The sequence below is a fragment of the Oncorhynchus gorbuscha genome, linkage group LG06 (genome assembly GCF_021184085.1).
Source record: "Oncorhynchus gorbuscha isolate QuinsamMale2020 ecotype Even-year linkage group LG06, OgorEven_v1.0, whole genome shotgun sequence".
NCBI classification, from domain to species: Eukaryota; Metazoa; Chordata; class Actinopteri; order Salmoniformes; family Salmonidae; genus Oncorhynchus; species Oncorhynchus gorbuscha.
The window spans coordinates 1,228,466-1,255,161 of record NC_060178.1 but is presented as its reverse complement, the minus strand read 5'-3'; the positions used below and the strand labels follow the sequence as shown (position 1 = coordinate 1,255,161).

The 26,696-nt window shown below is 45.7% G+C and overlaps 1 protein-coding gene across 1 annotated transcript in view; it reads right to left on the bottom strand.

Annotated features, from left to right (window-relative positions):
• dapk2b (death-associated protein kinase 2b) overlaps positions 1-26,259 on the bottom strand; it is a 61,504-nt gene extending 35,245 nt beyond the window's left edge. Inside the window, exons 1-2 of the mRNA XM_046351576.1 lie at positions 26,102-26,259; positions 3,265-3,486 (exon numbers count right to left, since the gene is read on the bottom strand). Of these exons, the coding sequence (XP_046207532.1) occupies positions 3,265-3,486; positions 26,102-26,178 (299 nt within the window). The 5' untranslated portion in view covers positions 26,179-26,259. The remainder of the gene's footprint in view (positions 1-3,264; positions 3,487-26,101) is intronic.
• Positions 26,260-26,696: the final 437 nt, after the last annotated feature.

Below are 26,696 nucleotides of genomic sequence, written 5' to 3'. Positions count from 1 at the left end.
AGTAGTAGTATTAGTAATGGTAGTAGTAGTAGTATTAGTAATGGTAGTAATGGTAGTGGTAGTAGTAGTAGTAATGGTAGTAGTAGTTGTATTAGTAATGGTAGTAGTAGTAGTATTAGTAATGGTAGTAATGGTAGTAGTAGTAGTAATGGTAGTAGTAGTATTAGTAATGGTAGTAGTAGTAGTAATGGTAGTAGTAGTAGTATTAGTAATGGTAGTAGTAGTAGTAATGGTAGTAGTAGTAGTAGTAGTAGTAGTAGTGGTAGTGGTAGTAATGGTAGTATTAGTATTAGTAGTAGTAGTAATGGTAGTAGTAGTAGTAATGGTAGTAGTAGTAGTAATGGTAGTAGTAGTAGTAGTAATGGTAGTAGTATTAGTAATGGTGGTAGTAGTAGTAATGGTAGTAGTAGTAGTAATGGTAGTAGTAGTAGTAATGGTGGTAGTAGTAGTAGTAATGGTAGTAGTAATACTGGTAGTGGTAGTAATGGTAGTAGTAGTAGTAGTAATGGTCGTAGTATTAGTAATGGTAGTAGTATTAGTAATGGTCGTAGTATTAGTAATGGTAGTAGTAGTAGTAATGGTAGTAGTAGTAGTAATGGTAGTAGTATTAGTAATGGTGGTAGTAGTAGTAGTAATGGTAGTAGTAATACTGGTAGTGGTAGTAATGGTAGTAGTAGTAGTAGTAATGGTCGTAGTATTAGTAATTGTAGTAGTATTAGTAATGGTCGTAGTATTAGTAATGGTAGTAGTATTAGTAATGGTAGTAGTAGTAGTACTGGTAGTGGTAGTAATGGTAGTACACGTACGATCCCCAGTTATCGGCCACCTTACTATTTTGTTCAATCACAAGATATATTAGTTTCATTTTTTTTCAAAAAAGAGACAACAACCTCGAATCTGAAGTGTTTACTAGATAGTTTCTCTAGACCTTCCGGTAAAAATAATTGTTTTTAAAATGACTTGCCTGAAATTCGTGAGGTAAAAAGTTGAATATTCAATTTTGTGGTCTGTTGCGCAGTCAAATTTGACAATATACAGCATGTCCCACAAAATGTGTAAGTATGTTGTTTTTCTTTTTAAACTCTCACAACTTAACTGACATAAATTGCAATGGAAATCGGTGGTTAGCTTGCTAGAAGGGTGTCTTTAGTCGCAAAACTTACCATTATTTCCCAGCCCATTTAAATGTTGAGGCTAGAGGTGATTTAGTCCCCTAACTAACCGATAGAGTCTGTTATTGGAAGTCGGATGCTGGGGGAAAATGTAGCTATTCCTCATGTTGTTAATTTTCTCACTGCATTGTTGGGAAGGACCTGTTAGCATTTCACTGTTAGTCTACACCTGTTGTTTACGAAGGATGTGACAAATTCCAATTTGATTTTGACAGCTGATAACACCATGGACATCACATCCTCTGTTAGACAGGGCAAGATGATATTACCATGGACAAAACATCCTCTCTAGATTTTATCACACTAATGTCTGCTCTTCTCTCACAGACTGGACTCTCACAGGCTGGACTCTCACAGACTGGACTCTCACAGACTAGACTCTCACAGACTAGACTCTCACAGACTAGACTCTCACAGACTGGACTCTCACAGACTGGACTCTCACAGGCTGGACTCTCACAGGCTGGACTCTCACAGGCTGGACTCTCACAGACTGGACTCTCACAGACTAGACTCTCACAGACTGGACTCTCACAGGCTGGACTCTCACAGGCTGGACTCTCACAGGCTGGACTCTCACAGGCTGGACTCTCACAGACTGGACTCTCACAGGCTGGACTCTCACAGGCTGGACTCTCACAGACTGGACTCTCAGGTGTGAGAGATACATAAGTTTAATATATGGTCTATATACTGTCTATCCAGTCTAATAAATGTTCTATATATACATCCAGTCTAATAGATTATATATATATACATCCAGTCTAATAGATTATATATATACATCCAGTCTAATATATTATATATATACATCCAGTCTAATAGATGGTCTATATAATGTCTATCCAGTCTAATAGATTATATATATACATCCAGTCTAATAGATTATATATATATACATCCAGTCTAATAGATTATATATATACATCCAGTCTAATAGATTATGTATATACATCCAGTCTAATAGATTATATATATATATACATCCAGTCTAATAGATTATATATATACATCCAGTCTAATAAATGTTCTGTATATACATCCAATCTAATAGATTATATATATACATCCGGTCTAATAGATTATATATATACATCCAGTCTAATAGATTATATATATACATCCAGTCTAATAGATGGTCTATATAATGTCTATCCAGTCTAATAGATGGTCTATATACTGTATATCCAATCTAATAGATTATATATATATACATCCAGTCTAATAGATTATATATATACATCCAGTCTAATATATTATATATATACATCCAGTCTAATAGATTATATATATACATCCAGTCTAATAGATTATATATATACATACAGTCTAATAGATTATATATATACATCCAGTCTAATAGATGGTCTATATAATGTCTATCCAGTCTAATAGATGGTCTATATACTGTATATCCAATCTAATAGATGGTCTATATATACATCCAGTCAAATAGATGGTCGATATACTGTCTATCCAGTCTAATAGATGGTCTAATAGTCTAATAGACATTGAGTGGCTGCTGCCAACATACTGACTCAACTCCAGCCACTTTAATAATGGAAAAATTGATGTAAAAATGTATCATTAGCCACTTTAAACGATGCCACTTAATATAATATTTACATACCCTACATTACTCATCTCATATGTATATACTGTACTCTATATCATCTACTGCATCTTTATGTAATACATGTATCACTAGCCACTTTAACTATGCCACTTTGTTTACATACTCATCTCATATGTATATACTGTACACGATACCATCTACTGTATCTTGCCTATGCCGCTCTGTACCATCACTCATTCATATATCTTTATGTACATATTCTTTATCCCTTTACACTTGTGTGTATAAGGTAGTTGTGGAATTGATAGGTTAGATTACTTGTTGGTTATTACTGCATTGTCGGAACTAGAAGCACAAGCATTTCGCTACACTCGCATTAACATCTGCTAACCATGTGTATGTGACAAATAACATTTGATTTGATTTGAAGGAGTGGAATGTAATGGCTGAACAGCAACCAGACTGTCTGGATGGATGCTTGCGTGCGTGTGTGTATGTGTGTCCCTCTTCACTCACAGTTCCAGTATGAGCACCACGTCAGTGCGGGTCTCGTAGACATCATGCAACGCAACAATGTTGGGATGAGTGACCAGCTGTAGGATGTCCACCTCTCTCTCTATGTCTTCCCTCCTCACTCCCCTCCTGCTGGCCCGGCTCTGACACTTCTTCACAAACTTGGCAGCATACTCCAGACCCGAGCACTTGTCCCGGACACGCTTCACGATGGCAAACTGGCCACTGAGGATGCAAAGAGCACACAAAGAGGATGACATCAAATTGACGACGAAGGATGCAGGGAACACACAAAAAGGTACATTTGAAAATATAAATCTCTGAGATATCACACAGAGGATGATATCATCTCTGACCTCATCCAATAGACTGGGAATGTCTGGGGAATTTGGGACTGACATGGTTGAACAACAGTCTGATGGTTGAACAACAGTTACAGTCTGATGAGCTGAGCAACGTGACCAGATCAGAGCTGTAGCAACTAGAGATCTGTAGCAACGTGATCAGATCAGAGCTGTAGCAACATGATCAGATCAGAGCTGTAGCAACGTGATCAGATCAGAGCTGTAGCAACGTGATCAGATCAGAGCTGTAGCAACATGATCAGATCAGAGCTGTAGCAACGTGATCAGATCAGAGCTGTAGCAACGTGATCAGATCAGAGCTGTAGCAACGTGATCAGATCAGAGCTGTAGCAACGTGATCAGATCAGAGCTGTAGCAACGTGATCAGATCAGAGCTGTAGCAACGTGATCGGATCAGAGCTGTAGCAACGTGATCGGATCCGAGCTGTAGCAACGTGATCGGTTCAGAGCTGTAGCAACGTGATCGGTTCAGAGCTGTAGCAACGTGATCAGATCAGAGCTGTAGCAACGTGATCAGATCAGAGCTGTAGCAACGTGATCAGATCAGAGCTGAAGCAACTAGAGATCTGTACTCTAGCAATGTACCAGTCTGCTTCATGCCAAGCCACTTTCCCATCTTACCTAACTAACTAAGTCGCTGGCAGAGTGCAGCTTCCTGCCTCTCTAACTCTTCCAGTAAGCCATGGGGCACCACAACGGGATATTCAGGGGGACAATTTCACCTTAAGCAAAGATGACCGCTTTCCCTGCTCGGCTGCTAACTACTTATGACGACAAAAGAACACAGACTTAGAGTTTAGGAGGAAGTCCAAAGCTTGGCTTGTGTCAGATGGGAGCAGAGTACAGCCAGAGAACTATTCTCCCACTCCATCAAATGTTCTGCCAAATATCTGAACCACCCCTTGTACTCCCAAATCTCCAGAAGAGGTCACAACAGAGGTGTTTCCCAAAGCTCCTACAACAGACTTATTGTTCTCGCATGTGTGGTTGTAAAGGGTTCCAGGACATAGCTACCACAACATAGCTACCATAGCTTCCAGGACATAGCTACCACAACATAGCTACCATAGCTTCCAGGACATAGCTACCACAACATAGCTACCATAGCTTCCAGGACATAGCTACCACAACATAGCTACCATAGCCTCCAGGACATAGCTACCACAACATAGCTACCATAGCTTCTAGGACATAGCTACCAATATAATAATAATATATGCCATTTAGCAGACGCTTTTATCCAAAGCGACTTACAGTCATGTGTGCATACATTCTATGTATGGGTGGTCCCGGGAATCGAACCCACTACCCTGGCGTTACAAGCGCCATGCTCTACCAACTGAGCTACAGAAGGACCACAACATAGCTACCACAACATAGCTACCACAACATAGCTACCATAGCGTCTAGGACATAGCTACCACAACATAGCTACCATAGCCTCCAGGACATAGCTACCACAACATAGCTACCATAGCTTCTAGGACATAGCTACCACAAAATAGCTACCACAACATAGTTACCACAACATAGCTACCATAGCTACCACAACATAGCTACCATAGCTTCCAGGACATAGCTACCACAACATAGCTACCACAACATAGCTACCATAGCTACCACAACATAGCTACCATAGCTACCACAACATAGCTACCACAACATAGCTACCAGGACATAGCTACCACAACATAGCTACCATAGCTACCACAACATAGCTACCATAGCTTCCCGGACATAGCTACCACAACATAGCTACCATAGCTTCCATGACATAACTACCACAACATAGCTACCATAGCTACCAGGACATAGCTACCACAACATAGCTACCAGGACATAGCTACCACAACATAGCTACCATAGCTTCTAGGACATAGCTACCACAACATAGCTACCATAGCTTCTAGGACATAGCTACCACAACATAGCTACCATAGCTACCAGGACATAGCTACCACAACATAGCTACCACAACATAGCTACCATAGCTTCTAGGACATAGCTACCACAACATAGCTACCATAGCTTCTAGGACATAGCTACCACAACATAACTACCATAGCTACCACAACATAGCTACCACAACATAGCTACCAGGACATAGCTACCACAACATAGCTACCATAGCTTCCAGGACATAGCTACCACAACATAGCTACCATAGCCTCCAGGACATAGCTACCACAACATAGCTACCATAGCTTCTAGGACATAGCTACCAATATAATAATAATATATGCCATTTAGCAGACGCTTTTATCCAAAGCGACTTACAGTCATGTGTGCATACATTCTATGTATGGGTGGTCCCGGGAATCGAACCCACTACCCTGGCGTTACAAGCGCCATGCTCTACCAACTGAGCTACAGAAGGACCACAACATAGCTACCACAACATAGCTACCACAACATAGCTACCATAGCGTCTAGGACATAGCTACCACAACATAGCTACCATAGCCTCCAGGACATAGCTACCACAACATAGCTACCATAGCTTCTAGGACATAGCTACCACAAAAGAGCTACCACAACATAGCTACCACAACATAGCTACCATAGCTACCACAACATAGCTACCATAGCTTCCAGGACATAGCTACCACAACATAGCTACCAAAACATAGCTACCATAGCTACCACAACATAGCTACCATAGCTACCACAACATAGCTACCACAACATAGCTACCAGGACATAGCTACCACAACATAGCTACCATAGCTACCACAACATAGCTACCATAGCTACCACAACATAGCTACCATAGCTTCCAGGACATAGCTACCACAACATAGCTACCATAGCTTCCATGACATAACTACCACAACATAGCTACCATAGCTACCAGGACATAGCTACCACAACATAGCTACCAGGACATAGCTACCACAACATAGCTACCATAGCTTCTAGGACATAGCTACCACAACATAGCTACCATAGCTTCTAGGACATAGCTACCACAACATAACTACCATAGCTACCACAACATAGCTACCACAACATAGCTACCATAACATAGCTACCATAGCTTCTAGGACATAGCTACCACAACATAGCTACCATAGCTTCTAGGACATAGCTACCACAACATAGCTACCATAGCTTCTAGGACATAGCTACCACAACATAGCTACTAGGACATAGCTACCACAACATAGCTACCACAACATAGCTACCATAGCGTCTAGGACATAGCTACCACAACATAGCTACCATAGCTTCTAGGACATAGCTACCACAACATAGCTACCATAGCTTCTAGGACATAGCTACCACAACATAGCTACCATAGCTTCTAGGACATAGCTACCATAACATAGCTACCATAGCTTCTAGGACATAGCTACCACAACATAGCTACCATAGCTTCTAGGACATAGCTACCACAACATAGCTACCATAGCTTCCAGGACATAGCTACCACAACATAGCTACCATGGCTTCCAGGACATAGCTACCACAACATAGCTACCACAACATAGCTACCACAACATAGCTACCATAGCTTCTAGGACATAGCTACCACAACATCGCTACCACAACATAGCTACCTCAACAAAGCTACCACAACAATAGCTCTGGATAAAAGCGTCTGCTAAATGACTTAAATGTAAATGTAAATGTATAGCTACCATAGCTTCTAGGACATAGCTACCACAACATAGCTACCACAACATAGCTACCACAACATAGCTACCATAGTTTCTAGGACATAGCTACCACAACATAGCTACCACAACATCGCTACCACAACATAGCTACCACAACATAGCTACCACAACAAAGCTACCACAACATAGCTACCATAGCTTCTAGGACATAGCTACCACAACATAGCTACCATAACATAGCTACCACAACATGGCTACCACAACATAGCTACCACAACATAGCTACCATAGCTTCTAGGACATTGCTACCACAACATAGCTACCACAACATAGCTACCATAACATAGCTACCACAACATAGCTACCATAGCTTCTAGGACATTGCTACCACAACATAGCTACCACAACATAGATACCATAACATAGCTACCACAACATAGCTACCATAGCTTCTAGGACATTGCTACCACAACATAGCTACCACAACATTGCTACCACAACATAGCTACCATAGCTTCTAGGACATTGCTACCACAACATAGCTACCACAACATTGCTACCACAACATAGCTACCATAACATAGCTACCACAACATAGCTACCACAACATAGCTACCATAGCTTCTAGGACATAGCTACCACAACATAGCTACCATAGCTTCTAGGACATAGCTACCACAACATAGCTACCACAACATAGCTACCACAACATAGCTACCATAGCTTCTAGGACATAGCTACCACAACATAGCTACCATAGCTTCTAGGACATAGCTACCACAACATAGCTACCATAGCTTCTAGGACATGGCTACCACAACATAGCTACCACAACATAGCTACCATAGCTTCTAGGACATAGCTACCACAACATAGCTACCACAACATAGCTACCACAACATAGCTACCACAACATAGCTACCATAGCTTCTAGGACATAGCTACCACAACATAGCTACTAGGACATAGCTACCACAACATAGCTACCATAGCTTCTAGGACATAGCTACCACAACATAGCTACTAGAACATAGCTACCACAACATAGCTACCACAACATAGCTACCATAGCTTCTAGGACATAGCTACCACAACATAGCTACCACAACATAGCTACCACAACATAGCTACCATAGCTTCTAGGACATAGCTACCACAACATAGCTACTAGGACATAGCTACCACAACATAGCTACCATAGCTTCTAGGACATAGCTACCACAACATAGCTACCACAACATAGCTACCACAACATAGCTACCACAACATAGCTACCATAGCTTCTAGGACATAGCTACCACAACCTAGCTACCATAGCTTCTAGGACATAGCTACCACAACCTAGCTACCATAGCTACCACAACTGAAATCATCAGCTTCTTTATTGAACGTTCCGATTTACTGATGGTGTCTGGGATTTTTACAACAGGGCTCATTTACAAAAAGAGACCTGGGTCTCCATATGACTCCCTGGTAAATAAAGGTTAAATAAACAGTTTACCTAACATGGACCTAATTACTGGGCATCAGTGCGAGAGACTGTGGTTCACGTAGAATGTAGCAATTCACGTAGAACACAGCAGCAATAAATGACAGACTGAATTTCCCATCACATAGCCTAACACAGCTGGTATGTTCATGGAATTAAAGAAAGAGGAGGTTAAAATGGTTCCCTAGTGATGTTTACAGGGTAAACACAGCGTATGGCATCTCTGTCAGGGTATGATGACACCGCATTCTGTTGCGTTGAGAAAGTTATCATCCTGACACTGACGGGCTGCTATCAATGCTGATTCATCCTGCTGGCTGCTGCCACTCCTGTCATGCTTGCATCATGCCTGCTGCAGTGTCCTGTCCTGTCCTGCTTGCATCATGCCTGCTGCAGTGTCCTGTCCTGTCCTGCTTGCATCATGCCTGCTGCAGTGTCCTGTCCTGCTTGCATCATGCCTGCTGCAGTGTCCTGTCCTGCTTGCATCATGCCTGCTGCAGTGTCCTCTCCTGTCCTGCTTGCATCATGCCTGCTGCAGTGTCCTGTCCTGCTTGCATCATGCCTGCTGCAGTGTCCTGTCCTGCTTGCATCATGCCTGCTGCAGTGTCCTCTCCTGTCCTGCTTGCATCATGCCTGCTGCAGTGTCCTCTCCTGCTTGCATCATGCCTGCTGCAGTGTCCTCTCCTGTCCTGCTTGCATCATGCCTGCTGCAGTGTCCTCTCCTGTCCTGCTTGCATCATGCCTACTGCAGTGTCCTGTCCTGCTTGCATCATGCCTACTGCAGTGTCCTGTCCTGCTTGCATCATGCCTGCTGCAGTGTCCTCTCCTGTCCTGCTTGCATCATGCCTACTGCAGTGTCCTGTCCTGCTTGCATCATGCCTGCTGCAGTGTCCTGTCCTGTCCTGCTTGCATCATGCCTGCTGCAGTGTCCTCTCCTGCTTGCATCATGCCTGATGCAGTGTCCTGTCCTGATTGCATCATGCCTGCTGCAGTGTCCTCTCCTGTCCTGATTGCATCATGCCTGCTGCAGTGTCCTGTCCTGTCCTGCTTGCATCATGCCTGCTCCAGTGTCCTCTCCTGTCCTGCTTGCATCATGCCTGCTGCAGTGTCCTCTCCTGTCCTGCTTGCATCATGCCTGCTGCAGTGTCCTCTCCTGTCCTGCTTGCATCATGCCTGCTGCAGTGTCCTGTCCTGTCCTGCTTGCATCATGCCTGCTGCAGTGTCCTCTCCTGCTTGCATCATGCCTGCTGCAGTGTCCTGTCCTGTCCTGCTTGCATCATGCCTGCTGCAGTGTCCTGTCCTGCTTGCATCATGCCTGCTGCAGTGTCCTGTCCTGTCCTGCTTACATCATGCCTGCTGCAGTGTCCTGTCCTGCTTGCATCATGCCTGCTGCAGTGTCCTGTCCTGTCATGCTTGCATCATGCCTGCTGCAGTGTCCTGTCCTGTCCTGCTTACATCATGCCTGCTGCAGTGTCCTGTCATGCTTACATCATGCCTGCTGCAGTGTCCTGTCCTGCTTACATCATGCCTGCTGCAGTGTCCTGTCCTGCTTACATCATGCCTGCTGCAGTGTCCTCTCCTGTCATGCTTACATCATGCCTGCTGCAGTGTCCTGTCCTGCTTACATCATGCCTGCTGCAGTGTCCTCTCCTGTCATGCTTACATCATGCCTGCTGCAGTGTCCTGTCCTGCTTACATCATGCCTGCTGCAGTGTCCTGTCCTGCTTGCATCATGCCTGCTGCAGTGTCCTGTCCTGCTTACATCATGCCTGCTGCAGTGTCCTGTCCTGCTTACATCATGCCTGATGCAGTGTCCTCTCCTGTCATGCTTACATCATGCCTGATGCAGTGTCCTGTCCTGCTTACATCATGCCTGATGCAGTGTCCTCTCCTGTCATGCTTACATCATGCCTGATGCAGTGACCTCTCCTGCTTACATCATGCCTGATGCAGTGTCCTCTCCTGCTTGCATCATGCCTGCTGCAGTGTCCTGTCCTGTCCTGCTTGCATCATGCCTGATGCAGTGTCCTCTCCTGTCCTGCTTGCATCATGCCTGCTGCAGTGTCCTGTCCTGCTTGCATCATGCCTGCTGCAGTGTCCTCTCCTGTCCTGCTTGCATCATGCCTGCTGCAGTGTCCAGTCCTGCTTGCATCATGCCTGCTGCAGTGTCCTGTCCTGTCCTGCTTGCATCATGCCTGCTGCAGTGTCCTGTGCTGCTTACATCATGCCTGCTGCAGTGTCCTGTCCTGATTGCATCATGCCTGCTGCAATGTCCTGTCCTGCTTGCATCATGCCTGCTGCAGTGTCCTGTGCTGCTTACATCATGCCTGCTGCAGTGTCCTGTCCTGATTGCATCATGCCTGCTGCAATGTCCTGTCCTGCTTGCATCATGCCTGCTGCAGTGTCCTGTCCTGCTTACATCATGCCTGCTGCAGTGTCCTCTCCTGTCCTGCTTGCATCATGCCTGCTGCAGTGTCCTCTCCTGTCCTGCTTGCATCATGCCTGCTGCAGTGTCCTCTCCTGTCCTGCTTGCATCATGCCTGCTGCAGTGTCCTCTCCTGTCCTGCTTACATCATGCCTGCTGCAGTGTCCTCTCCTGTCCTGCTTACATCATGCCTGATGCAGTGTCCTCTCCTGTCATGCTTGCATCATGCCTGATGCAGTGTCCTCTCCTGTCATGCTTACATCATGCCTGCTGCAGTGTCCTGTCCTGCTTGCATCATGCCTGCTGCAGTGTCCTCTCCTGCTTGCATCATGCCTGCTGCAGTGTCCTCTCCTGTCCTGCTTGCATCATGCCTGCTGCAGTGTCCTGTCCTGTCCTGCTTGCATCATGCCTGCTGCAGTGTCCTCTCCTGTCCTGCTTGCATCATGCCTGCTGCAGTGTCCTCTCCTGTCCTGCTTGCATCATGCCTGCTGCAGTGTCCTGTCCTGTCCTGCTTGCATCATGCCTGCTGCAGTGTCCTGTGCTGCTTACATCATGCCTGCTGCAGTGTCCTGTCCTGCTTGCATCATGCCTGCTGCAGTGTCCTGTCCTGTCCTGCTTGCATCATGCCTGCTGCAGTGTCCTGTCCTGCTTACATCATGCCTGCTGCAGTGTCCTCTCCTGTCCTGCTTACATCATGCCTGCTGCAGTGTCCTGTCCTGCTTACATCATGCCTGCTGCAGTGTCCTGTCCTGCTTACATCATGCCTGCTGCAGTGTCCTGTCCTGCTTACATCATGCCTGCTGCAGTGTCCTGTCCTGTCCTGCTTGCATCATGCCTGCTGCAGTGTCCTCTCCTGTCCTGCTTGCATCATGCCTGCTGCAGTGTCCTGTCCTGCTTACATCATGCCTGCTGCAGTGTCCTCTCCTGTCATGCTTACATCATGCCTGCTGCAGTGTCCTGTCCTGTCCTGCTTACATCATGCCTGCTGCAGTGTCCTGTCCTGTCCTGCTTACATCATGCCTGCTGCAGTGTCCTCTCCTGTCATGCTTACATCATGCCTGCTGCAGTGTCCTGTCCTGCTTGCATCATGCCTGCTGCAGTGTCCTGTCCTGTCCTGCTTGCATCATGCCTGCTGCAGTGTCCTGTCCTGCTTGCATCATGCCTGCTGCAGTGTCCTGTCCTGTCCTGCTTGCATCATGCCTGCTGCAGTGTCCTGTCCTGTCCTGCTTGCATCATGCCTGCTGCAGTGTCCTGTCCTGTCCTGATTGCATCATGCCTGCTGCAGTGTCCTCTCCTGTCATGCTTACATCATGCCTGCTGCAGTGTCCTGTCCTGCTTACATCATGCCTGCTGCAGTGTCCTGTCCTGCTTGCATCATGCCTGCTGCAGTGTCCTGTCCTGTCCTGCTTGCATCATGCCTGCTGCAGTGTCCTCTCCTGTCCTGCTTACATCATGCCTGCTGCAGTGTCCTCTCCTGTCATGCTTACATCATGCCTGCTGCAGTGTCCTGTCCTGTCATGCTTACATCATGCCTGATGCAGTGTCCTGTCCTGCTTGCATCATGCCTGCTGCAGTGTCCTCTCCTGCTTGCATCATGCCTGCTGCAGTGTCCTCTCCTGTCCTGCTTGCATCATGCCTGCTGCAGTGTCCTCTCCTGTCCTGCTTGCATCATGCCTGATGCAGTGTCCTCTCCTGTCATGCTTACATCATGCCTGATGCAGTGTCCTCTCCTGCTTGCATCATGCCTGATGCAGTGTCCTCTCCTGCTTGCATCATGCCTGCTGCAGTGTCCTGTCCTGCTTGCATCATGCCTGCTGCAGTGTCCTCTCCTGCTTGCATCATGCCTGCTGCAGTGTCCTGTCCTGTCCTGCTTACATCATGCCTGCTGCAGTGTCCTGTCCTGCTTGCATCATGCCTGCTGCAGTGTCCTCTCCTGTCCTGCTTGCATCATGCCTGCTGCAGTGTCCTGTCCTGTCCTGCTTGCATCATGCCTGCTGCAGTGTCCTCTCCTGTCATGCTTACATCATGCCTGCTGCAATGTCCTGTCCTGTCCTGCTTGCATCATGCCTGCTGCAGTGTCCTGTCCTGTCCTGCTTGCATCATGCCTGCTGCAGTGTCCTGTCCTGCTTGCATCATGCCTGATGCAGTGTCCTGTCCTGCTTGCATCATACCTGCTGCAGTGTCCTGTCCTGCTTGCATCATACCTGATGCAGTGTCCTCTCCTGCTTGCATCATGCCTGATGCAGTGTCCTCTCCTGCTTGCATCATGCCTGCTGCAGTGTCCTGTCCTGTCCTGCTTGCATCATGCCTGCTGCAGTGTCCTGTCCTGTCCTGCTTGCATCATGCCTGCTGCAGTGTCCTCTCCTGTCCTGCTTGCATCACGCCTGCTGCAGTGTCCTCTCCTGTCCTGCTTGCATCATGCCTGATGCAGTGTCCTCTCCTGCTTGCATCATGCCTGCTGCAGTGTCCTGTCCTGCTTGCATCACGCCTGCTGCAGTGTCCTCTCCAGTCCTGCTTGCATCATACCTGATGCAGTGTCCTGTCCTGCTTGCATCATACCTGATGCAGTGTCCTCTCCTGCTTGCATCATACCTGATGCAGTGTCCTGTCCTGCTTGCATCACGCCTGCTGCAGTGTCCTGTCCTGCTTGCATCATGCCTGCTCCATAATGGCCAGTCACTCTGTAATGTACCACAGGGGCCTGTGTTAGGCCTGCTCACGCCATGTACTTCCATGTTACACAAGATATAGCTCAGTCTTAATTCTCTAATGATCTGCAACCAAGTTAAATACATGCTATTATTCATATTATCAGCCCGATAAGGACTTTGACGAGCTGGTTAAGCCTTACACGGAACCCAAACCGGCTGCGCGCGTGCCCCATCGTGCATACATGTATTTTGTCCCCCCACACCAAACGCGATCACGGCACGCAGGTTAAAATATCAACACAAATTCTGAACCAATGACATTCATTTGGGGACAGGTCGAAAAGCATTAAACATGTATGGCAATTTAGCTAGTTAGCTTCCACTTGCTTTCACTTGGATATAAACATTGAGTTGTTATTTTACCTGAAATGGACAAGGTCCTCTTCTCCGACAATTAATCCACAGATAAAACGGCCAACCGAATCGTTTCTAGTCATCTCTCCTCCATCCAGGCTTTTTCATCGTTTAACTTATATGGTGATCGCATCTGAACTTTCATTGTATTACAACTACCGGCAAAATCAAATCAAATCAAAGTTTGTCTTTCAGTCACCCACGTGGGTATAACCAATGAGGAGATGGCACGTGTCACTAGTGTCACTGTCTCAGTCTCTGTGTCAGTCTCTGTATAGTGTGTCAGTCTCTGTGTCAGTCTCTGTATAGTGTCTCAGTCTCTGTATAGTGTCTCGGTCTCTGTATAGTGTATCAGTCTCTGTATAGTGTATCAGTCTCTGTATAGTGTCTCAGTCTCTGTATAGTGTATCAGTCTCTGTATAGTGTCTCGGTCTCTGTATAGTGTCTCAGTCTCTGTATAGTGTCTCGGTCTCTGTATAGTGTCTCAGTCTCTGTATAGTGTCTCAGTCTCTGTATAGTGTATCAGTCTCTGTATAGTGTCTCAGTCTCCGTATAGTGTCTCAGTCTCTGTATAGTGTCTCAGTCTCTGTATAGTGTCTCAGTCTCTGTATAGTGTATCAGTCTCTGTATAGTGTCTCAGTCTCTGTATCAGTCTCTGTATAGTGTCTCAGTCTCTGTGTCAGTCTCTGTATAGTGTATCAGTCTCTGTATAGTGTCTCAGTCTCTGTATAGTGTATCGGTCTCTGTATAGTGTCTCGGTCTCTGTATAGTGTCTCAGTCTCTGTATAGTGTCTCGGTCTCTGTATAGTGTCTCAGTCTCTGTATAGTGTCTCAGTCTCTGTATAGTGTATCAGTCTCTGTATAGTGTATCAGTCTCTGTATAGTGTCTCGGTCTCTGTATAGTGTATCAGTCTCTGTATAGTGTATCAGTCTCTGTATAGTGTCTCAGTCTCTGTATAGTGTCTCAGTCTCTGTATAGTGTCTCAGTCTCTGTATAGTGTCTCAGTCTCTGTATAGTGTATCAGTCTCTGTATAGTGTCTCAGTCTCTGTATCAGTCTCTGTATAGTGTCTCAGTCTCTGTGTCAGTCTCTATATAGTGTCTCAGTCTCTGTATAGTGTCTCAGTCTCTGTATAGTGTCTCAGTCTCTGTGTAGTGTATCAGTCTCTGTATAGTGTATCAGTCTCTGTATAGTGTATCAGTCTCTGTATAGTGTCACTGTCTCAGTCTCTGTATAGTGTCTCAGTCTCTGTATAGTGTCTCAGTCTCTGTATAGTGTCTCAGTCTCTGTATAGTGTCTCAGTCTCTGTATAGTGTATCAGTCTCTGTATAGTGTATCAGTCTCTGTATAGTGTCTCAGTCTCTGTATAGTGTCACTGTCTCAGTCTCTGTATAGTGTCTCAGTCTCTGTATAGTGTCTCAGTCTCTGTATAGTGTCTCAGTCTCTGTATAGGGTCTCAGTCTCTGTATAGTGTCTCAGTCTCTGTATAGTGTATCAGTCTCTGTATAGTGTCTCAGTCTCTGTATAGTGTCTCAGTCTCTGTATAGTGTATCAGTCTCTGTATAGTGTATCAGTCTCTGTATAGTGTCTCAGTCTCTGTATAGTGTATCAGTCTCTGTATAGTGTATCAGTCTCTGTATAGTGTATCAGTCTCTGTATAGTGTATCAGTCTCTGTATAGTGTCTCAGTCTCTGTATAGTGTCTCAGTCTCTGTATAGTGTATCAGTCTCTGTATAGTGTATCAGTCTCTGTATAGTGTCACTGTATCAGTCTCTGTATAGTGTCTCAGTCTCTGTATAGTGTCTCAGTCTCTGTATAGTGTATCAGTCTCTGTATAGTGTATCAGTCTCTGTATAGTGTATCAGTCTCTGTATAGTGTCTCAGTCTCTGTATAGTGTCACTGTCTCAGTCTCTGTATAGTGTCTCAGTCTCTGTATAGTGTCTCAGTCTCTGTATAGTGTCTCAGTCTCTGTATAGTGTCTCAGTCTCTGTATAGTGTATCAGTCTCTGTATAGTGTCTCAGTCTCTGTATAGTGTCTCAGTCTCTGTATAGTGTCTCAGTCTCTGTATAGTGTCTCAGTCTCTGTATAGTGTATCAGTCTCTGTATAGTGTATCAGTCTCTGTATAGTGTATCAGTCTCTGTATAGTGTCTCAGTCTCTGTATAGTGTATCAGTCTCTGTATAGTGTCTCAGTCTCTGTATAGTGTCTCAGTCTCTGTATAGTGTCTCAGTCTCTGTATAGTGTCTCAGTCTCTGTATAGTGTATCAGTCTCTGTATAGTGTATCAGTCTCTGTATAGTGTATCAGTCTCTGTATAGTGTCTCAGTCTCTGTATAGTGTCTCAGTCTCTGTATAGTGTCTCAGTCTCTGTATAGTGTATCAGTCTCTGTATAGTGTATCAGTCTCTGTATAGTGTATCAGTCTCTGTATAGTGTATCAGTCTCTGTATAGTGTCTCAGTCTCTGTATAGTGTCTCAGTCTCTGTATAGTGTATCAGTCTCTGTATAGTGTATCAGTCTCTGTATAGTGTATCAGTCTCTGTATAGTGTCTGTATAGTGTCTCAGTCTCTGTATAGTGTCTCAGTCTCTGTATAGTGTCTCAGTCTCTGTATAGTGTATCAGTCTCTGTATAGTGTATCAGTCTCTGTATAGTGTATCAGTCTCTGTATAGTGTCTCAGTCTCTGTATAGTGTCACTGTCTCAGTCTCTGTATAGTGTCTCAGTCTCTGTATAGTGTCTCAGTCTCTGTATAGTGTCTCAGTCTCTGTATAGTGTCTCAGTCTCTGTATAGTGTATCAGTCTCTGTATAGTGTATCAGTCTCTGTATAGTGTCTCAGTCTCTGTATAGTGTCTCAGTCTCTGTATAGTGTCTCAGTCTCTGTATAGTGTATCAGTCTCTGTATAGTGTATCAGTCTCTGTATAGTGTATCAGTCTCTGTATAGTGTCACTGTATCAGTCTCTGTATAGTGTCGCAAGACTAGTCCTAGACCTGGGAGCCCGGCCAAACTGAGCAATCTGGGGAGAAGGGCCTTGGTCAGGGAGGTGACCAAGAGCCCAATGGTCAGTCTGACAGAGCTCCAGAGTTCCTTTGTGGAGATGGGAAAACCTTCCCGAATAACAATCCTCTCTGCAGCACTCCATCAATCAGGCCTTTATGGTAGAGAAGCTACATGACAGCCCACTTGGAGTTTGCCAAAAGGCACCTAAAGACTCTCAGACCATGAGAAACAAGATTCTCTGGTCTGGTGAAACCAAGATTGAACTCTTTGGCCTGAAGGCCAAGCGTCACGTCTGGAGGAAACCTGGCACCATCCCTACGGTGAAGCATGGTGGTGGCAGAATCACGTCTGGAGGAAACCTGGCACCATCCCTTCGGTGAAGCATGGTGGTGGCAGCATCATTCTGTGGGGATTTCTTTCAGCGGCAGGGACTGGGGGACTAGTCAGGATCGAGGCAAAGATGAACGGAGCAAAGTACAGAGAGATCCTTGATGAAAACCTGCTCCAGGGCACTCAGGACCTCAGATTGGGGCGAAGGTTCACCTTCCAACAGGACAACAACCCTTAGCACACAGCCCAGACAACGCAGGAGTGGCTTCAGGACAACGACCCTAAGCACACAGCCAAGACAACGCAGGAGTGGCTTCAGGACAATTCTGTGAATGTCTTTGAGTGGCCAAGCCAGAGCCTGGACTTGAACCCAAACTAACATCTCTAAAGAGACCTGAAAATAGCTGTGCAGCAATGCTCCTCATCCAACCTGACTGTGTTTGAGAGGATCTGCAGAGAAGAATGGGAGAAACTCCCCAAATACAGGTGTTGTCGCGTTCAGTGTAATAATGACGGTCGGACCAAGGCGCAGCGTATTTGGAGTTCCACATACTTTTAATGAATGAAGTGAAACTTAAGCAAATACAAAACAAATAAGGAATAAACTAACCGTGACTACAATGCAGTGTGAACAGAAAACATAGAAAATATAAACTAGAACAAACCCCCCCCAGTCACGCCCTGACCTGCTCTACCATTGAAAATAAAAGGTTTCTATGGTCAGGACGTGCCAGCTGTGCCAAGCATGTAGCGTCAGGTGTGCCAAGCATGTAGCGTCATACCCAAGAAGACTCAAGGCTGTAATCGCTGCCAAAGGTGCTTCAACAAAGTACTGAGTAAAGGGTCTGAATACTTGTGATATTTCAGGTTTGTATATTTAATACATTTACAAACATAAAAAAAAAAAACTTTTTTGCTTTGTCATTATGGGGTATTGTGATGTCATTATGGGGTATTGTGATGTCATTATGGGGTATTGTGATGTCATTATGGGGTATTGTGATGTCATTATGGGGTATTGTGATGTCATTATGGGGTATTGTGTGTAGATTGATGAGGGGGAAAAAACAGTTTAATACATTTTAGAATGAGGCTGTAACATAACAAAATGTGGAAAAGTCAAGGGGTCTGAATACTTTCCGAATGCACTTGATGTTCCCAATGCCAATAAAGCCCTTTACATTTAGAGTGGTATAAAGAGAGAGCCATAACATATGTTCCCAATGCCAATAAAGCCCTTTACATTTAGAGTGGTATAAAGAGAGAGCCATAACATATGTTCCCAATGCCAATAAAGCCCTTTACATTTAGAGTGGTATAAAGAGAGAGCCATAACATATGTTCCCAATGCCAATAAAGCCCTTTACATTTAGAGTGGTATAAAGAGAGAGCCATAACATATGTTCCCAATGCCAATAAAGCCCTTTACATTTAGAGTGGTATAAAGAGAGAGCCATAACATATGTTCCCAATGCCAATAAAGCCCTTTGACTTGAATTGAGAGACTCAGTTTACTCACAGGGAGGAATGTAAGGCCCTGAGGCAGACCTGGACACACGGCAAGACAAATGGTCTCACTGTCTGTGGTGTCGGCAGGACATTTCACCCCCAGAGACCCAGCTCTGAAAGCCTGTCTCAGTTGACTTTAACTCAAATGGTCTCACTGTCTGTGGTGTCGGCAGGACATTTCACCCCCAGAGACCCAGCTCTGAAAGCCTGTCTCAGTTGACTTTAACTCAAATGGTCTCACTGTCTGTGGTGTCGGCAGGACATTTCACCCCCAGAGACCCAGCTCTGAAAGCCTGTCTCAGTTGACTTTAACTCAAATGGTCTCACTGTCTGTGGTGTCGGCAGGACATTTCACCCCCAGAGACCCAGCTCTGAAAGCATGTCTCAGATGACTATAACTCAAATGGTCTCACTGTCTGTGGTGTCGGCAGGACATTTCACCCCCAGAGACCCAGCTCTGAAAGCCTGTCTCAGATGACTATAACACAGTAAAGTGATGACTGTTGTAATGTGTGAATCTAATGAAGACACAGTTGTTACATTGCAGGAATAAAGATTCAGAATAGCGTCCAGTTGCCTGAGGGGAAGAATAGTCATGTTCAACACCATGTCAACGTTTTCTATAAAGGATACCAAATGTATGTAAATGAAAACGAAACATCATGTTTTAGATATGAAGGGTTCAGTTAGGGTTGGTGGCTCTAGATCATCAGCAGGACAGAGAGACAGTCCTGTATGTGGGAGGAGAGGTATTGCATAGGGGCCTTGTGTTTCTCTGTAGTAAACAATACTGCAGTAAGGATGTACTAGTGAGCCAACAGTGCAGTAGGCTGGACTAGTGAACCAACAGTGCAGTAGGCTGGACTAGTGAACCAACAGTGCAGTAGGCTGGACTAGTGAACCAACAGTGCAGTAGGCTGGACTAGTGAACCGACAGTGCAGTAGGCTGGACTAGTGAACCAACAGTGCAGTAGGCTGGACTAGTGAACCAACAGTGCAGTAGGCTGGACTAGTGAACCAACAGTGCAGTAGGCTGGACTAGTGAACCAACAGTGCAGTAGGCTGGACTAGTGAACCAACAGTGCAGTAGGCTGGACTAGTGAACCAACAGTGGAGTAAGGATGCAGTAGGCTGGACTAGTGAACCAACAGTGCAGTAAGGATGCAGTAGGCTGGCCTAGTGAACCAACAGTGCAGTAAGGTTGGACTAGTGAACCAACAGTGCAGTAGGCTGGACTAGTGAACCGACAGTGCAGTAGGCTGGACTAGTGAACCAACAGTGCAGTAAGACTGCAGTAGGCTGGACTAGTGAACCAACAGTGCAGTAGGCTGGACTAGTGAACCAACAGTGCAGTAGGCTGGACTAGTGAACCAACAGTGCAGTAGGCTGGACTAGTGAACCAACAGTTCAGTAGGCTGGACTAGTGAACCAACAGTGCAGTAAGGCTGGACTAGTGAACCAACAGTGCAGTAAGGCTGGACTAGTGAACCAACAGTGCAGTAGGTTGGACTAGTGAACCAACAGTGCAGTAGGCTGGACTAGTGAACCAACAGTGCAGTAGGCTGGACTAGTGAACCAACAGTGCAGTAGGCTGGACTAGTGAACCAACAGTGCAGTAGGCTGGACTAGTGAACCAACAGTGGAGTAGGCTGGGCTAGTGAACCAACAGTGCAGTAGGCTGGACTAGTGAACCAACAGTGGAGTAAGGATGCAGTAGGCTGGACTAGTGAACCAACAGTGCAGTAGGCTGGACTAGTGAACCAACAGTGCAGTAGGCTGGACTAGTGAACCAACAGTGCAGTAAGGCTGGACTAGTGAACCAACAGTGCAGTAAGGCTGGACTAGTGAACCAACAGTGCAGTAGGTTGGACTAGTGAACCAACAGTGCAGTAGGCTGGACTAGTGAACCAACAGTGCAGTAGGCTGGACTAGTGAACCAACAGTGCAGTAGGCTGGACTAGTGAACCAACAGTGCAGTAGGCTGGACTAGTGAACCAACAGTGCAGTAGGCTGGGCTAGTGAACCAACAGTGCAGTAGGCTGGGCTAGTGAACCAACAGTGCAGTAGGCTGGACTAGTGAACCAACAGTGCAGTAGGCTGGACTAGTGAACCAACAGTGCAGTAGGCTGGACTAGTGAACCAACAGTGCAGTAGGCTGGACTAGTGAACCAACAGTGCAGTAAGGCTGCAGTAGGCTGGACTAGTGAACCAACAGTGCAGTAAGGTTGGACTAGTGAACCAACAGTGCAGTAGGCTGGACTAGTGAACCAACAGTGCAGTAAGGCTGGACTAGTGAACCAACAGTGCAGTAGGCTGGACTAGTGAACCAACAGTGCAGTAAGGCTGCAGTAGGCTGGACTAGTGAACCAACAGTGCAGTAAGGTTGCAGTAGGCTGGACTAGTGAACCAACAGTGCAGTAGGCTGTACTAGTGAACCAGCAGTGCAGTAGGCTGGACTAGTGAACCAACAGTGCAGTAAGGTTGCAGTAGGCTCGACTAGTGAACCAACAGTGAGTAAGGCTGGACTAGTGAACCAACAATGCAGTAGGCTGGACTAGTGAACCAACAGTGCAGTAGGCTGGACTAGTGAACCAACAGTGCAGTAGGCTGGGCTAGTGAACCAACAGTGCAGTAGTCTGGACTAGTGAACCAACAGTGCAGTAGGCTGGACTAGTGAACCAACAGTGCAGTAGGCTGGACTAGTGAACCAACAGTGCAGTAGGCTGGACTAGTGAACCAACAGTGGAGTAAGGATGCAGTAGACTGGACTAGTGAACCAACAGTTCAGTAGGCTGGACTAGTGAACCAACAGTGCAGTAGGTTGGACTAGTGAACCAACAGTGCAGTAGGTTGGACTAGTGAACCAACAGTGCAGTAGGCTGGACTAGTGAACCAACAGTGCAGTAGGCTGGACTAGTGAACCAACAGTGGAGTAGGCTGGACTAGTGAACCAACAGTGCAGTAGGCTGGACTAGTGAACCAACAGTGCAGTAGGCTGGACTAGTGAACCAACAGTGCAGTAGGCTGGACTAGTGAACCAACAGTGCAGTAGGCTGGACGAGTGAACCAACAGTGCAGTAGGCTGGACGAATGAACCAACAGTGAGTAAGGCTGCAGTAGGCTGGACTAGTGAACCAACAGTGCAGTAGGCTGGACTAGTGAACCAACAGTGCAGTATGCTGGACTAGTGAACCAACAGTGGAGTAAGGCTGCAGTAGGCTGGACTAGTGAACCAACAGTGCAGTAAGGATGCAGTAGGTTGGACTAGTGAACCAACAGTGCAGTAAGGATGCAGTAGGTTGGACTAGTGAACCAACAGTGAGTCAAATGTAACGGAGTCCATTGCCCGTGTTGTGAATGGTTCCTGTTCATACATGGATTTGTACATTGCTAGACATGACTGGCTTGTTGACCAGCGAAGTGGTTTCACCAACAACACACACGCATGAACATTGTTGTGTAAGGGGAAGCTGGTATGATGTTGATGATGATGTGTTTTCCTGTGAGCCAAATACACCAGATATTGTTGTTGATGGGGGGAGGCCAGGGGGAGGTGCTCATTGTGCAAGTGGGCTGCTCATTGGATGGCGACATGGAGCAGGCCATTCGCTGGAAGCTGCTTATGTACCAGCCCCTCATGGCACACTTGGACATCCACGGGTGTAGGTGTCAGCTGGTCGCGCCGTCATTCGGCAGTCTCGACCACGTACACATGCTTGTTCTGTGTAGCCTGACAGAAACTAGGGCAAAGCAGTTGGCTAGGTTACTGCTCTGTTCAGCTGTAGTGGGACTAGGGCAAAGCAGTTGGCTAGGTAATGCTCTGTTTCAGCTGTCGTGGGACTAGGGCAAAGCAGTTAGCTAGGTAATGCTCTGTTTCAGCTGTCGTGGGACTAGGACAAAGCAGTTGGCTAGGGTACTGCTCTGTTTCAGCTGTAGTGGGACTAGGGCAGAGCAGTTAGCTAGGTAATGCTCTGTTTCAGCTGTAGTGAGTCTAGGGCAAAGCAGTTAGCTATGTAATGCTCTGTTTCAGCTGTCGTGGGACTAGGGCAAAGCAGTTAGCTAGGTAATGCTCTGTTTCAGATGTAGTGGGACTAGGGCAAAGCAGTTAGCTAGGTAATGCTCTGTTCAGCTGTAGTGGGACTAGGGCAAAGCAGTTAGCTAGGTAATGCTCTGTTTCAACTGTAGTGGGACTAGGGCAAAGCAGTTAGCTAGGTAATGCTCTGTTTCAGCTGTAGTGGGCAGCCTAGCTGTTTAAGGAAGGAAGTGCTTTCTGTACCCTTGAGTGCCATGCAGACAGGCATCTGTCTGGGATCATTTTTTTGTAAATTTGATATGTGGATTCAAATAAATAATTTAGTGTTTGTGTTATATGTTGTGTGAATTAAAGGGTCTGTCTAGTCCAGTAGTTTGCATATTATATACAGTAGTTGGCACACCTCTCCAATCTCTAGTAGTTCTAAGGGGTCTTTTGCCAGAGGTTACCTCAGCATATGGTTCTGTCCCATAATCAAGCCTTTGAAACTTTTCTTAGCTTTCTCCGTCGGGATGTGTGGTGTGTAAACAATGTCCATAGCTTAGCATAGCATAGCTACAAAGCCTCGCTTTTCCAAAACAGCGTTGTTTCTTGTATTAGAGTCTTTAGAGAACTGCTTTACTTTGATGTCCTTTGTCTTCTGTCTTTTTATTGAGTAGCTCGTTTTTTGATAGCTAAATATCTTCTTTTAGGAGAGTCCCTAACAACTGCTTAACAACCCAACTAGCTAACTGCACAATCTTATAGGCCTATCTTCTTCATTTGTTGCTTGTTTTGTCTCACATTCAGTTGTCTTTTGTTTTTTCCAAAGTACTTCACTCTAAAAACCATGTTAATTTCAATATTTGTAGGAGCAAATTTTATTGTCATGGGAAACATATGTAACATCGCCAAAGCAAGTGATCTGTCTCCCTCTGATCTGTCTCTCCATCTATTTAATCTATCTGTTTCTCTCTCTCTGACCTCTCTCCCCCCTCTCTTTCCCCCCTCTCTCTCTCCACCAATCTCTCTCCCTATGATCTCTCTCTCTCTTCGACCCGTCTCCCTCTCCTCCCTCTCTATCCCTCTCTCTCTCTCTCTCCACCAATCTCTCTCCCTATGATCTCTCTCTCTCTTCGACCCGTCTCCCTCTCCTCCCTCTCTATCCCTCTCTCTCTCTCTCTCTCCACCAATCTCTCTCCCTATGATCTCTCTCTCTCTTCGACCCGTCTCCCTCTCCTCCCTCTCTATCCCTCTCTCTCTCTCTCTCCACCAATCTCTCTCCCTATGATCTCTCTCTCTCTTCGACCCGTCTCCCTCTCCTCCCTCTCTATCCCACTCTCTCTCTCCACCAATCTCTCTCCCTATGATCTCTCTCTCTCTTCGACCCGTCTCCCTCTCCTCCCTCTCTATCCCTCTCTCTCTCTCTCTCCACCAATCTCTCTCCCTATGATCTCTTTCTCTTTGACAGTCTCCCCCCCCCTCTCTCTCTAATAACTGACACAGCAGCTGCTGAGGTGTTGAGGAAACTCTCACACACTTCCGTGACACGCACGCACGCACGCACGCACACACACACACACACACACACACACACGCACACACGCACACACACACACAGTCCTTCCTCTTTCATTACAGTTGTCTGAGGCTTCCCAGCCCAGTCTTGTTGCTGTCGTTGTGTCTGGGGGTTCAACACATGCAAATCTAACCACTCGTGAAGTCTTGTGTGTCCTAAACAATCCCTATTGATCACAATGAAGCCATCTCCCCGGTAACAGCCGAATGTTCCAATAACCAGCATTCAAATAGAGAGGCAAGAGCCATCTGAAGTGAAGCCAGTGTTACAGAGAACAAAGTTAACGGCAGGTTGTGTCGCAGAAAATACCAGAACAGGAAGTTACTATAATGTGGTAGACCACAGATCATATTTCAAGTCCTGTTGTCTGTGTAGAAGTGCTGTTGGCCTTCTCCCGGAAACCCTCCAATACTGTCCGTCTGTCCCACACGTGACTTAATGAACTTCCTGCTGAACACATTCCTAACCTCTGTTGAATTATTGTATACTTCCTTAGAAGGATCCCCCTATATGTTCTCTATAACAGCAGTTACTGGGAGGGTAGCCTGCCTATAGGGCCCGTTGAGGGGCCAGTTTTCAACTAGAGATTGGGGTTTCTACAGGTTCATTTCCGCATTGGCTGGAAATAGACTACCCGAGAGACAGGTTGAGAAAGTTGAATAACATGGTAATAAACAGTTTGGGAAACACCTTAACTATTATGTTCCATTATCATGTAGTATGTTTACCTCCATTATCATGTCCTGTGTTTATGTCCATTATCATATAGTATGTTTACCTCCATTATCATGTCCTGTGTTTATGTCCATTATCATATAGTATGTTTACCTCCATTATCATCTCATGTGTTTATGTCCATTATCATATAGTATGTTTACCTCCATTATCATGTCCTGTGTTTATGTCCATTATAATATAGTATGTTTATCTCCATTATCATGTCCTGTGTTTTTCTCCATTATCACATAGCATGTTTCCTCCATTATCCTGTCTTATGGTTATCTCCATTATCCTGTCCTACGTTTATAGCCATTACAGTATCCTATCCTACATTTAACACCATTATCCTGTCCAATATTTAACTTGCTTTAACTGTAACTAGCTCCTGTCCTATACACATCAACAATAATAATAATAATAATAATCAACAAGCCAGCTGTTTGCATCTCTCTGTTGTCCTCCTTTACAGCACTCCCCAGGATCAGGCAGGCTGGCTGGCCAGTCAACATGTGGGGCTGGGATTAACACTAAGGAGGAGTCATTATAAAGACTAAATACACAAACACTGATCTTAAAGCTAAATAAGATGTATATAACAGCTCAAAATAATGACATACAGTACATTATAATCTACATACAGAACACAGAGCATAGAGCTACATAACAGGTCTATAAGAGCTCATAAAACAGTAATAACAGTTCAGGAGAAACAGCTACACACTCACCTCCCCAGCTCTTCACCAATCTCATAGAAGTCCTCTACTCTCTGTTGCTTGAAAACAGCCATGCCCAATGTCCTCATTGAGGGTCGATACGTCCTCGTAAACGATAAACATGTAACTCTGTCTTCAGTCTTCAGACACAACGAGAGAGAATTGCCTGTTCAGTTCTGAGCGACAAAACAAGAGAGAATGAGAGCAGAATGAGAGCAGAATGAGAGCAGCGCAGCAACGCACTGACGAGCGATTGTGAGATGAGGACTGACATCTCTACCCACATGTCCCAGCATGCTGCACTACATTCCAGCTCAAACTAAAAGGAGGTGCAACTCCATGTGTTCCAGCCAGGATATGATCATTCTGAGGGCTGGATCATTCTGAGGGCTGAGCCAGGATAGGATCATTCTGAGGGCTGAGCCAGGATAGGATCATTCTGAGGGCTGGATCATTCTGAGGGCTGAGCCAGGATAGGATCATTCTGAGGGCTGAGCCAGGATAGGATCATTCTGAGGGCTGAGCCAGGATAGGATCATTCTGAGGGCTGAGCCAGGATAGGATCATTCTGAGGGCTGAGCCAGGATAGGATCATTCTGAGGGCTGA